The following is a 14,671-nucleotide window of genomic DNA, read 5'->3' as shown; positions in this document are numbered from 1 at the left end:
CTTGATCAATAGGTAATGTTAGTCATTAAAGGGAATTTGTATTAGATTAGGGAAAGTGTGAATGTTTCTGTAATACAGGTGTTACAGGGCAGGGCACCCCTGAAATGACTTAAAGTCTTTGAAAGGGAAAGGTGTGATTATATGTCTTGAAATTTTGAAATTTTTTTTATTTGTTAGTAAAACCTATAAAATCAGAAAAATTCAGTGAACATGTCTCAGCAGTGAAAATCATCTCTCACATAACAAATCAAGCCTGAGAAGAGACTGTTCAATGTTGGCATTTTGTGATCTCAAGGGGAGAGAAAAACTGGGATGAAGTTTGAGAGGAATTTCAAACTTGAGAGTAGTGAGACCATGTCTAAGAATAAAAGAGAAAGAGTGTTTCTATCTTGGAGTTGCACATATTTGTGTTTCTTTGCTTAAAATTGTCTTGCCCAGCATAAATACATAAAAAACTTCACTCCTCATTGTCTTGCTTTTCCTTGCTTAGGCATTGCTTCACTCAAAAAACTCAGGATTTAGAGTCTGGAGTTCAGTCTCCTCATGGTTTTTTGTAAGCTGGCTTTGCCTGCTGTATACCATGGCAGCCTCTACCTCCATTGCTATTTCCAGGTCCTTACCTGGAAGTTTAGGGGTAAATAGACTGAGGGAGTCCAAGTCACATGTTTTGCTATGAATTGCATCTTTGAAGGATATCAATTAATGATGTGTGATAATCTATAAGTTTTCCTTTTCAGATAGTAACCATTTCAAAGCCCAGGCCCTGAAGAATGCTGAAAATGCATACCATATTCATCAAGCTCGGGTGAGTCTTAAAAATGAAAGGGTAAACTATAACAGGGCCTGAAAATACCCTTTTCTTTAGGTGGTCTTCCTTTAGTCTTAATCATATTTGTAATTAAAAACTTTGGTGATTATATGTGTGTTGAGTGAGCTTTGTGTCTCTGTTTACTTTAGAACAATAAGAGTACTTGAGGAAAGGTGGGTAGTCACTTGTCTAAAGTTTATGAGTGTTTATAAAAGCTAGGATTTTGATTTTGATTTTGGTGGGGGGAGGCTCTTGGTTAATCATGGGTAATGAATATGAAATGTATCATAGTTGTATAGTGATTTTTGCTTGTTAAGAGATGTTTATCATGACTTAAGAAGAATAAGCTATTGCCTTCTTTCACCTTAGGAGTAAATTGCTTATTCATGAGTTAGTGATATTTAATGACATCAGAGAGAAACTGCAGTTAAGATTGAATTTAAAAAAGTATAATTTAATAGACTGCCTTAGAAACCCTTATGCAACTTTGACAGGGTCCTAGAAAGGGTAGACACAAACATAGCCTTCTCCCCACCAACCCCAACTAAGGAAATAAATTTTATATCAAATCATTAACAAATTCCTTCACGAAGGAAGTAATCTTACAATTTGACTTAGTATATGTCCATCAAAAGCATATTCTTCATAAAATTTTTAAATTAACTTAAAAATATTAGTAACATAATATATTGTTTTACATAACCTATATTACATTATTAGGAATTTTGTTCAGTTAGCATAAGATAGATATGTTGTCATGAATTTTATTTTCAAAAACTTTTTTCCTTTTACATTTTCTTCTAATATTTTTTTATTTTCCAGACAAGGTCTTTTGATGAAGATGCAAAAGAAAGTAGAGCTGCTGCCTTACGGGCAGCAAACAAGTCGGGCACTGGGTTTGGGGAGAGCTACAGCCTGGCAAACCCGTCTATCCGGGCTGGTGAGGATATTCCACAGCCCACAATTTTTAATGGCAAATTAAAAGGTTATCAGCTGAAAGGCATGAATTGGTTGGCAAATCTCTATGAACAGGTGAATTTTAGAATTATGTCATACCCACTCTGGTTTGTTTGTTATCTGTTTTCCTGAAGGTGTTGGGTCATTGTGTTTTGAAATGGGCATAAGGTGTTTTAGATTTTATCCCTTTTAAAAAGCTTTATCCTTTGGCAAGAGTCAGATTGTCTCTGTTTCTAACCTGGAAATTTATTAGAGAATATTTGAATCATGTGTGTAGTTCTTCCTGGGCGGTTTTGCTAAACCTGATTGTTTGCTTTTGTGCCTGGGTTAGATTAGATGAAAAATTGACTTGTTCATCTCCTTTGTCATAATTCCCAGTTACAGCTTTGGAATTGGTAAAAGGAATCATTACAGTTGTGGGTAATGGTGTTGAAGCTGGTACTCTAGTCACTTTTGCTTTGTTTGGGCAGTAGGTTGAACTCTGTGTGATGCAATGTGAGGGGTGTTGACCATGTGTATTTTTTTTCCCCCAGGGTATTAATGGCATTCTTGCTGATGAAATGGGCCTTGGTAAAACAGTACAGAGCATTGCTCTCCTGGCCCATCTGGCTGAGGTGGGTAGATAGAGTTTTTCCGTCTTCCTGTATCCGACTCCTACCTAGGTCATTTTCTGTTGAGAATCTGCTACTTACCACGTACTGTGCTATGCCTTGTAGCATACCAAGACAATGACTTGCTGCTTACCTTCAAGGCTTTTTGTAAGGTGACACAGTGTGTTGTAAAATTTGGTTTTAAAGAGGGCTAGAACAGTTTTGAACATGTTTGGTTTGAACTCCTTTCTTCCCCTCAAACTCCTTTCTATTGAGAGTTACCTCTATAGTAACGAGCTATTTCTTAGGACAGAAAGCATGGGTTCACATCCCTCAGCTCTGCTTACTAGCATATTTTGTAAACCTTGGGTAACCCTCATGATCTCTTTAGAGCTGACTTCATTTTATTTCTCTGCGGTTTCCTTTCCTATTATGCAGTTTGAATAATATCTACCTTACAGGGATTTTTGTAAATAATTTAGAAAATCAGTGTAAATGTATTTTGAAAAAAGCAAAAGCTCTAAACCAATTAAATAATAATATAATTGTTATGATAATCTGGTATGGGGAAACAGCACATGCAAGTCATTGTGTCATAAGTGCTTTGTAAGTGAAATAAATCAGACCTATAAGAAGTCACAGGTGCTTGGTAGCTTTCTTGTGAAGATGTGTCTGAGTAACTTTCTTGCCTGTGTTGTTATTGACATGGGATAATATTGAGTGTACATATTTGGGAGAAATGCCATTTCTCATGTTATGTTTCTTCTTCTTAAATTGCTCTTATTGTTAGTTGTAATTTTGAACTAAATATCTTCAGTTTTCCCACAGTTGACTGACCTAGTTTTTCTATTTCAGAGAGAGAACATTTGGGGACCTTTCTTAATAATTTCACCTGCATCTACACTTAACAATTGGCACCAGGAGTTCACTAGATTTGTTCCTAAATTTAAGGTAAAAATCAGTCCAATAAAAATTTTTGTTGTTCTTTAAAATGAACATTCTAATTTAATTACTCATTATAATTTTTAATTTCTTGAATTATCCCCAAAATGCCTTGCATACATTCTCTATAAAAAAGTAACTGATAAGAGCATGTTATTTCCTTATATTTCATAAGTTAGAAAACCAAAGTCCAGTTTAAATAATTTGCTGCATTAAAAACAGCAGTTCACACTCTTGGTCAAACTGCCATAATAGAAAATGTCTACTTTGCTGGTTTAACACAGACTTCGACAAAGCAAGCTTTGGGGCTCATATCTTTTTTTTTTTTTTTTTAAGATTTATTTATGTATACACGAACTGGGATACAGGCCAGAGGTGTGGGGAGTGAGACGATTCACCAGAGACAGAGTGGGGAACAGAACAGGCAGACTGACTGAAATATGAAATACACCGCTGAGGGGAGCAGCGGGCAAGACAGGAGAGGTCTGCTGCGCCATGTGGGTTGCTCCCTGGCCAGTGGGGGACCGAACTAGTGCTGCAGAGGCTACAGACAGATTCATAGGTTGCATCTTAATTCCTGTGCCACCAGGGAGGCCCCAGGGCACATATCTTATACTTTATGACGTTGTCATCCTCCCTGAAGTATATAAATAAATAGTCCATTTTCTTGACACTCCAAAATCAGGTCCTGGTCTTGGTCCATATTACAATGTATAACATAGATAATGTGAAAGTTGATCGAGATTTGAAATTGTGGTAGGAAGCAATTAGCAGAGAAGTATATTGCCTCAAGGTAGGTTAAGGCATGGACAAGATTTAAATAGGGGTTTAATTATATAAAGTCATTGGGATATAGGAAGAATTGGTAGGACTTATTACAGTGTTTTCAAGTAAAAGGGTTTAATGAGTATTCTGTCATTAAAGGGTCATAAGTGATAATGAAGTTGCATGGTGAGGAGGATTTTATGGAGAGGATGTGCATCAGAAGATACTGGCATAATTTCTGATTTTGAGTCTCCATAATAATCATAGCTTCTGTGCAGTTTAAAGGGCCTGGGAAGGAGGATAGAGGTGGGAGGCAAGTGTTTATTTTCTGGCTTACTCTTTGTAACATGTTTGGGATGTTACTTTGGGGCACCTTAATGCCTGTCGCCCCACCTTTGTGACTGAATTGTAGATTATGAAACTTTTTATGTATACAAGAGCTGGGGTGTAGCTTAGAAGTTCGGGGGCGTGGGGGTGGGAAGTGAGGGGATTCACCAGATGCAGTAGGGAGCAGAACAGGCGGACTGACTGAAATACACTGCTGAGGGGAACAGCTGGCGAAACAGGAGAGATCTGCTGTGCCATGTGGGTAGCTCCCTGGCAAGGGATCAAACTCATGCTGCAGTTGCTGCCAGTAGATTCATGAAGGTGCTGAGACTTAACCCCTAGGTCGGTATCTTTTAACTTGACTAAAACTTTGTAAGGAGAATCTGAGATCATTCTTAGGCATTGTCGAGTATTTTCTCTAATATTCACCATGTGGCATACGGAGCTCCTCATATCCACCTGCCCCCCCCCCCCCCCCCCGCCGCTTTTTTGTTGTTCGGCACATGTAGAAAATCAGGAAGTTGAAGTACCAAATCTTAAATATTTCAATCAAAGGGCCTCCCCTGGTGGTGCAGCTGTTGAGCGCTGGGCTGTGAGGCTGCCCGCAGCCTCTGCAGCACCAGTTCGTTCCCGGGCCGCCGTTGCCTTCGGCGAGGGTCTCACAAAAAAAAAATTTTTCAATCAAAACACTAAGTTTTCGGTAGTTCCTTCGCTGACAGATAGGTGGCAGTGTGGTACTACTTGGGTCTTTGATAATGCTTTTTTTTTTTTTTTTTTTTTTTTTACTATACCTATGCTTAAAAACTGAGCTTTCATTTACATGTTGAACTTCTTTTGATACTCTAGTGTAGGGATCAGCAAAATATAGCTTGTGGGCCAATACCAGGTGCCAGCTTTTTGTCCCAATTTTTTACAATTGTGATAAAATACACATAACATAAAATGTACCATTTTAAACATACATTAAATACACTTACAGTGTGGTGCAATGATCACTGCTATCTGGTTCCAGAATTTTTCTACCATCCCAAACAGAAACTTCCTTCCCCTTAAACTCACTCCTTTCTCTTTAGCTCTTGGGCACCACAAATCTTTCTACTTCTATGTATTTGCTTACTCTGGATATTTCATATAACTAGAATCACACAATCTGTCACCTTTTATGTCTGGCTTCTCTTTAACTCAGCATAATATGTTCAGGATTTATCCATGTTGTAGCTTATATCAGCACACTTCTTTTCATGATTGAATAATATTTAATTTTCTGAAGGTACCATACTGGATTGTTTGTCTATCCATCTGTTGATGGCTATTTGGTGTTTCTGCCTTTTGTCCGTTGTTAACAGCTATTAACATGTATAAGTATTTATTTGAGGGCCTCCCTGGTGATTCAGGGGTTAACTCTCAGCACTATAAAGCTATCACCAGCCAATGCAGCATGAGTTTGATCCCCGCCAGAGAGCTAACCCACACATGGTGCAGCAGACCTCTCCTGTCTCACCCGCTGCTCCCCTCAGCAATATATTTCAGTAGATCCACTTATTCTGCTCCCCACTCTGTCACTGGTGAATCCTCTCACCCCCTGCATCTCTGGCCTACACCCCAGTTTTTGTATGCATAAATGAATAAATAAAATAAATCTTTTTTTAAAAAGTATTTGTTCGAATACCTATTGTGTTTTCAGTTTGGGAGGGGCATATAACTAGTAGTGGAATTGCTAATCATTCTATATTTAATTGATTAAGGAGTCCACCACCTCTGTTTTTGTACAGCCTAAAAGCTAAAAATAGTTTTTATATTTTTAATTGTTGATAAAAGAATAACATTTCATGACATGATATATGAAAATTGAGTACATATATATTGGAATACAGCTGCATTCTCACTACAGCAGTAGAATTGAGTAGTTGTGACAGAGCCCCTATAGCTTATTAGATTATTGTCTCTCCACTTACAGAAAAGGTTTTTATAAAATCAACTTTATTGGCTCATTTTTTCCATCACCATTACTCCTTTAGATTGTTAGGAATGTATTCACCTCCATACAGAACATAATTAGATTACAGATTTACAGTTTGATCACGTTCAGAAGATACTTTTCAACGATGATAATGTCTGAAAGTTCATTTTATTCGACAGATATCTGAGTAATACTTTCTGTGGTTCTAATATGATCAGTGCCTCTAACTTCCCACTTTTTCCCATGAAATGAGTTACATTTTTTGCTATAGTTAGTATACCACTTTTCATTCCTTAAAATAAGCTAGTCTCTATTTCATTTATTTTTTAATCTATTTTTTAAAGATTTATTTATTTATTTATTTATACAAGCATTGGGTTTAGTCAGAAGCGCGGGAGGGTGAGAGAATTCACCAGAGCCAGAGCAGGGAGCAGAGCAGGCAGAAGGACCAAAGTACAGTGCTGAGGGGAGCAGCGGGTGGCAGGAGAGGTCTGCGCGCCATATGGGACCCTCGCCCAGTGGCCGAGGATCGAACCGGCACTGCAGAGGCTACGGGCAGCTTCGCAACCCAGCGCTCAACCGCTGCGCCACCGGGGAGGCCCTGCAAGTTCTTTGATTCATGAATTATTTAAAAATGTAGTTCTTAATTTCCAAAAAAATGGATTATTTTCTAGGTATCTTTTTGTTTTTATAGTTTAAATCAATGTGGTTAAAAAACATACTTTTTACATTTTCAATGCTTTGGAATTTGTTGAACTTTGTTCTTTTTGCCTAGCATATGGTCAGTTTTATAAATACTCTGTGTTTAAAAACAGTAGGTATTCTGCAACTGTAGAAGTAGTACAGTGTTCTACAAGGTCAAACTTGTTAACTTGTTCAGCTCTTCTGTTTATTTACTCATTTTTTGTCTGCTGTCCTACTACGGAATGAGAAAGGTACTTTAAGATTTACCATGAATACAGATTTATCCACTTCTCTTTTCTTATCATTTTTGCTTTATAAGATGTGAGACTGTGAGATATGTTACAAATTTACGGTTCTTTCATCTTCCTAGTGATTTGAACCTTTTGGAATTATAAACCCTCCCCCCCGCCCCAAAACCTTCTGCCTTAAAATCCTTTTTCTCTAGTATTAAATGGTCTACCTTTCTTTTGCTTAGTTTTAACATGCTGGCTTTTACTTTTAACCATTTTGTAGCCTTACATTTAAGATGCATTTCTTTTTTTTTTTTTTTCCTTTAAAGATTTATTTTTTATTTATACAATAGCTGGGGGTACAGGCCAGAGGCGTGGGAGGGTAAGTGGGGTCACCAGAGACAGAGTGGGGAGCAGAACAGGCAGATGGACCCAAAGCACTGCTGAGGGGAGCAGTGGGCGCAACAGGAGAGGTCCGCCCCGCCATGTGGGAATCTCCCTGGCCGGCCGCGCTGCAGAGGCTGCAGACAGTTTCATAGTGCTGTGCTCAACCCACTGCGCCACCAGGGAGGCCCTAAGACACGTTTCTGCTTTTATTTTTTGTGAATATATATATATATATTTTTTTAAAGATTCATTTATCCATACAAGGACTGGGGTACAGGCCAGATGTGTGGGAGGGTGAGAGGATTCACCAGAGCCAGAGTGGGGAACAGAATAGGCAGACTGACTGAAATACACTGAAATACTCCGGAGCAGCGGGCGAGACAGGAGAGGTCCACCCCGCCATGTGGGTATCTCCATGGCCGGTGGGGATTGAACTGGCACTGCAGAGGCTACAGACAGCTTCACAGCGCCGTGCTCAACTGCCTGCGCCACCAGGGAGGCCCCTGTGAATAATTTTAATCTAATTAAGTTAAAATCTGCTGACTTTCACGTGAGATTGAAATTCACGTCCTAATTCTTTTACCTGTGTAGTTTTCCTTTTTCTTTCCGTTTTCTTTATTGTAGCCTTTTGGATTGATTAGATTTCATTACTCTTAGATAACCCTCTTGCTAATTAAATACTCCTTTTATTTAGTAGAAACCCGGGAGAATTGAATGTTTCCTTTACTTTTTAAAGCTAGTATAAATTAACACTGTTACTAATTTCTAGGTAGTGCAGTGGCTTTAATATACTGTAAGTATATCCCCTTCTTTAAATTTATATGTTGTTTTTGAAATATTTTTTGTAAAATATTTTTTAAGATATTTTTATAAACCACAAGACTTTTCATTTTTTTATGCATTATAAATTTATTTAAATGTTTTCACATTACATATACTCAAACAATGAGTCATTAGGTGGTTTTATCATTGCAAACATTATAGGAACTGCTGGCTATCTGCAGTCCAGTGTCAGCTGTCATTTTGTGGCACATGACTCAGACTGAGCTTTTAAAAATATATGTGTATATATAGGGCCTCCCTGGTGGTGCAAGGGGTTAAGTACCGCACTATGAGGCGGTCTGCAGCCTCTACAGCACAAGCTTGATCCCCGGCCCACCAGGAAGCAACCCACATGGCGCAGCAGACCTCTCCTGACTTGCCTGCTGCTCCCCTCAGCAGTGTACTTTGGTCAATCTGCCTTTTCTGTTCCCCACTCTGTCTCTGGTGAATCCTCTTACCCACCGCATCTCTGGCCTATACATACCCAGCTCTTGTATGCATAAATAAATAATTTTAAAAAATCAAGCTACAATTTAAGAAGCACTTGGAACCCCGTAAGGATAAAAAGAAAGAAAAGCAGGGCCTCCCTGGCGGCGCAAAGGGTTAAGAAGCAACTTGTGAAGCTCTTAGCAGCCACTGTAGCACAAGTTCGATCCCTGGCCAGGCAACTACCCACATGGCGCAGCAGACCTCTCCTGTCTCACCTGCTGCTCCCCTCAGTGGTATACTTCAGTCAGTCTGCCTGTTCTATTCCCTACTCTCTCTGGTGAACCCGTTCACCACCCACAACTTTGGCCTGTACCCCAGTTCTTGTATGTATAAATAAGTAAATCTTAATAAAAAAAAAAAGGAAAGCACAGCATACCTGGTAACATCACAGAAAAAAAGCTGACTTTTGCATTCTTTTGATTCTCCAGGCTTTATCTTGTGTATTTTATTCTTGTTCATCATCCAGTTCACTCATTTTCTCGTGAGCTGCATTGAATATGTCATTGAACCCATCACTGAATTCTTGATTTAGTTACTGTATTTTTCAATTCCAAAAACTCTGTTTGGTGCTTTTATATTTTGATAGTACACCACTATCAATTTTCAGTCTTATCTTTATTTTAATTTTCTGGGAAAAAAAACCAGCTTTTTTAAAAATACATTTTTTTGATCTTCTCATTTTCTGGATTTCCTGTGAAGGGTGTTTTTTCTTTTGATTTTTGTTTGTCTGTTTTTCATCTTCATTTTTAGTCACATGGTCTAGTATTTCCATATGTCTGGGGTATTGTTTGTTTGTTTTTTGTTTTTCCCATTGTTTACCAGACATTGTAGAGGAAGAATTCTGGATATAATTATGGGCTGGAGATTGATTTACTCCAGCAAGAGGAATTATATGTGCTATGGATTTTGTTTGTTTTTGTTGCCCCTACAGTTTTTTTTTTTCTGGGGTACTGATGAAACAAGTTCACCTGTTAGGCAAGTTTGTATATAGTTTACCTGTGTATATGTATCCATTGATTGTCAGTATAAGACCATGGAGGTGGCAGTTATCAGAAGCCCTTCTCCTTGAACTAAATTTTTGTTCTGTGAACCCTGTGTCTCTAAAAAAAACCTCTGCTTTCGAGTCTTCAATTCTGAACTTGCACTTTTGAAAGAAATCAACACCTTCAGGGGGAATGTATACCAAATGCCAGGCTTTCTTTTCTGAATCTTGGTTGTGTAATTCTCCACTGCCTCAGTAGCTCTCTGATGCTTTCAAACATGTTTTATTTATGTGTTTTCATTCTGTCAGCCGGAGAAATGCTTATCTAGCACCTAGTGCAGCCATTACAGAGGCACTCCTATATTCATTCTGTTGGTTCTTTTAAAATCATTTTTAATAACATATTTGTGGTGCTACTTTTTAGATTATCAGTAGGAAATAATTTGTATATCGGCCTTTTTCCAGGTGCTACCATATTGGGGAAATCCTCATGATAGAAAAGTCATCAGGAGGTTCTGGAGTCAGGTAACTTTCAGCTTATGCATTATACATGTACTTATACTCAAGTATGTATATGTGTGTATGTATATATGTGTATACACACAATCATTTCTTTTTTTTTTTTTAAAGCTTTATTATTTATTTATGTGTGCAAGCACTGGGTACAGTCAGAAGCGTGGGATGTTCACCAGAGCCAGAGCAGGGAGCAGAGCAGGCAGAAGGACCGAAGTACACTGCTGAGGGGAGCACAGCAGGAGAGGTCTGCACTTGTGGGACTTCTGTTAAGTAATTTCTCGTGTATAAAATCTTACGTATTTATTGACACTGGGCAAGTGCATTTTTCTTCTTTTATAATACTTTTTCTGTCAGAGAATAATCTGAACTTAAATCAGTCTATAATTAAGAAAGAACTCTTAATAAACTGAAGACTAGTTTTTAACATGGTTATGATTAAGGTGACGGCTTCAAAAACAGTTATAATTAAATGTGCCGCACATCTCCTTACCATGTAAGAGAAGCATATCTTTAGGGGTATGTTAAATTTCTTGGTCTTAGAAAATGTAATCCATTCCTCATTAACTTACAAGGAATTAGTGGGTATCACTTTTCACCCTTTCTCTCTTATATTTACAGAAAACCCTCTATACTCAGGATGCCCCTTTCCATGTGGTTATCACCAGCTACCAACTGGTAGTTCAGGATGTAAAGTATTTCCAGCGGGTCAAGTGGCAGTACATGGTATTGGATGAAGCTCAGGCGCTCAAGAGTAGTTCCAGGTAACACAACTAGTAGAAACCAAAATCTGTGGACTGTGGATATATAGATATATCCCCCCCCAGTCCCTTTGTTTGTTTGTTTAAGTTATATGTTTAAAGTACTCTAGTACTCTGTAGGTTCCAAACTGAATAATAGTTACTGAGTGTTTGACTCATTGGTGTGAAACCTTAGGTTTAACAAATTTTTATTAACTCTTGGTGAACCCTTAGGACTTAGAGGCCCATATTAAATGGTAGAATGGTATTTTTCATGGAACTTTCCATCTTCTAAAGGGCGCTACTTCACATTGCACTCTCTTGAAGTGGAACATGCTTGTGGCCAGGATTAATAAAAACTCCCTTTGCATTTTTCTCTTACACCCTACCCTTTTTCCCCATTGCTTCCTCCAGACTCATACTGAAAGCACACAGATTAATAAATTTTAGGCTTTCTAGTATAGATAAGTACTTTTTAATTACATGGTTTGTGTCGATAAAACTGACCAGGGACAGTAGAGGACTTTATAAAAAAAAAAGATTCTACTTTTTGGGCTACTTTTCTTAAATCCTAATACCAACTTTTCAGTATAGAAGAGTCAGTTCCTTTGGAATTTCCTGCCCTCAGCTTTGTTGAGTAATAGTTTTCAATTGTGTATGTGGTGGAGTACTTGATTCTGAATATTTGTTATTTTATGGAAAGCATTTTTATAAATATGGGTTCTTGGTAAAGGTTGGTTTACTACTAACTTGGAATTTGCAATTAATTTTATTGGACAGCGTTCGTTGGAAGATCCTCTTGCAGTTCCAGTGTCGGAATCGCCTTTTGCTAACTGGGACCCCCATTCAGAATACCATGGCAGAGGTAGGCACCAGACAAGGTCTCAGTTTCACGTCTGCGTTAATTAGTGTTTCCAAACAGCATAAAATTCTTTACCAAGTCCATGTGGGATGTTACTGCTCTAGATAAATTACAGTTTCTGCTTATAAGGAAGAATTTAACCATAGTTTGCCCCACGTAGTTTAATTTTTGGTATCACTCCTATTTTCTTTTTCTTTTTTTAAAATAAATTTTATTTTTATATTCCCCATACAATTGCAACCCCCTTATTTTGACCCCAATCTATTTTCTTATTTTCTATTAGAAAGCCAGTAAATTACTTTAGTTCTCTCTATTTTGTAATAAATAGTGACCACGGCAGGAATGTCTTGCATCTAATGAAGAGATGTTTTTATGTTAAAATTGAAAGACTGTTTCTTCACACTGAGATGAGCTAAAATTTTTTCTGTAGGAAAGATGATTGTCTAGATTAGGGATCAAATTATCTAGATTAGGGATCAGATTAGAATAGGGATCAAAAAACTTTAAGATCCAGAAGGTAACTATTTTGACTTTATGTCATGTAATCACAGTGTCATCATAATGTGAAGGCAGCTGTAGTTGACACAAATGAATAGGTGTGGCTGTGTTCCAGCATAGCTATGTTTATAAAATTATATAGCAGACCATAGTTGCCACTGCAGGTGCTAATTTTCTGACCCCTGATATATAGAACCATTAGTAGCAAGTTAAGCTACCTTGGATTATGTTAATTTGTGAACTGATTTATGTTCTGTAAGATCTTAAATACTGTCCCACTGCAAAATCTGACCAAGATGTACATTTTTAAACTTCAGTTTTAAATTAATTGAAAATTAATTAATTTAGTCACATTTTGCTGTAACACTTTTTAGAATTTGGGTTGATTGATGAGGTAAATGTCACACATAGATGGGGACATGAATCAGACACAGACACACATACCTACAACTTTCACTCTCTCCAAACCCTCTTTATAGCTTCACATGCTGTCATTTTGTTGCCCTTCAGCTATTTCATTTTTCCTTTGTTTCCAGCTGTGGGCTCTCCTACATTTCATTATGCCAACGTTATTTGATTCACACGAGGAATTTAATGAATGGTTTTCCAAGGACATTGAGAGCCATGCGGAAAACAAATCTGCCATTGATGAGAGTGAGTACTTTCATTGCATCTGTCAGTGTAGGCGATCATGTAATTGTATGTTTTCTTATAGGTAAAGAATGTCTTTTCTAGTAAAAATTATGATCAGGGGAAAGGTTTTTTCTCTTACAAGATAGTTGTATGCTTTGATGAAAAAGGGACTAATTCAGGTGATACTGCTATAGTCTTAATTATTTAATCAAGGCAGCATAGGCAGAGCTCAGAAGATGCCACATTTTGGCTTACAGAGACCTCATTTTCCGCATAGATCATGAAAAATTCGTATCAGATTTATATTCTTTGTGAAATGGGGTAAGACTTTCTATGATAAACACAAAATATTAGAAGGGTCTTTATAGTTAATTTTTATTTAAAGATGTGCATACAAGAACTGGGGTCCAGGCCAGAGGTGCGGGTGGTGAGAGGATTCACCAGAGATAGAGTGGGGAGAAGAACAGGCAGATTGACTGAAATACACTGCTGAGGGGATCAGCAGGTGAGATAGGAGAGGTCTGCTGGGCTTTTGTGGCTCACCTCCCTGGCGGGGGTTGCTTCGTAGTGCTGACGCTTAACCTCTTGTGCCACCAGGTCCCTGTTGGTTCACACTGAGTTAATCATAGCAGCCTGAAATTGTCTTATAGGAAGATGATATGAAAATCAGATTCTTTGATTTGCAAAGATTGTTTTTATCTTTCATATAATCATTTAACCAAAAGATGTTAAAACAATTTAGTGAAAGATACTGTGTTTCTTTTGTTTGTATTAAATCAAAGTATGTGTTATTTATGGGGTCTTCCTGGGTTTTCAGATCAGCTCTCCCGCTTACACATGATCTTGAAGCCTTTTATGCTGAGGAGAATCAAGAAAGATGTGGAAAATGAATTGTCTGATAAGGTAAGGATAGAAGACCCATGAATTTAACCTTAATAATTAGGCACCTTAAGGCTTCAGGATGAAAATCAATTCTTGGTTTTTAGTTGAATGATGGTTACTTTGACTGAGAGAAGACCTTTAAACTTGAGTACATCAAAGTACTTAAAAATGAGGCAAATAGTGAAGGCAAGAAACTTTTTAATACTTTTTATTATGGAAAATTTGAAACATAATTGTGGAAAGAGTAGTATAATGAATTTTCTCATAATACCAGACAATTTGATAATGATCAGCTCTCACTCCTCTGGATTATTCAGAAGTAAATCCTAGGAATTACTTATTTTATTTGTATCTTTGATCTTTTCTAAAATACATGAACACATAGAGTTATCAACCCTACTCAAAAATTTATTCCATTTTAGTATCATGTAAGCAGTCAGTGCTGAGACATTCTTAGTTATTTTTGTCCTTCTGTGTCTTCCATCCTTCCTTCCCATCCCCCCCGCCCCCAAATTTGGTTTGTTGAAATCAGAAGCTAAGCATGGTCCACAAACAGCATTTGGATGATATAGCTCAGAAGCATCTTTTAATCCCTCCCTT

General features: G+C 37.7%; 1 protein-coding gene across 1 annotated transcript in view; it reads left to right on the top strand.

Moving 5' to 3' along the window:
- Positions 1-14,671, top strand: part of INO80 (INO80 complex ATPase subunit) — a 117,781-nt gene that overhangs the window by 40,447 nt on the left and 62,663 nt on the right. Inside the window, exons 11-19 of the mRNA XM_037502237.2 lie at positions 738-805; positions 1,631-1,840; positions 2,299-2,379; positions 3,211-3,306; positions 10,409-10,468; positions 11,078-11,220; positions 11,977-12,061; positions 13,093-13,210; positions 14,007-14,092. Of these exons, the coding sequence (XP_037358134.1) occupies positions 738-805; positions 1,631-1,840; positions 2,299-2,379; positions 3,211-3,306; positions 10,409-10,468; positions 11,078-11,220; positions 11,977-12,061; positions 13,093-13,210; positions 14,007-14,092 (947 nt within the window). The remainder of the gene's footprint in view (positions 1-737; positions 806-1,630; positions 1,841-2,298; positions 2,380-3,210; positions 3,307-10,408; positions 10,469-11,077; positions 11,221-11,976; positions 12,062-13,092; positions 13,211-14,006; positions 14,093-14,671) is intronic.

The sequence above is a fragment of the Talpa occidentalis genome, unplaced genomic scaffold (assembly GCF_014898055.3).
Source record: "Talpa occidentalis isolate TD23 unplaced genomic scaffold, MPIMG_talOcc4v2.1 talOcc4.11, whole genome shotgun sequence".
Taxonomy (NCBI): Eukaryota; Metazoa; Chordata; class Mammalia; order Eulipotyphla; family Talpidae; genus Talpa; species Talpa occidentalis.
This window is presented reverse-complemented; position numbering and strand designations above follow the sequence as displayed.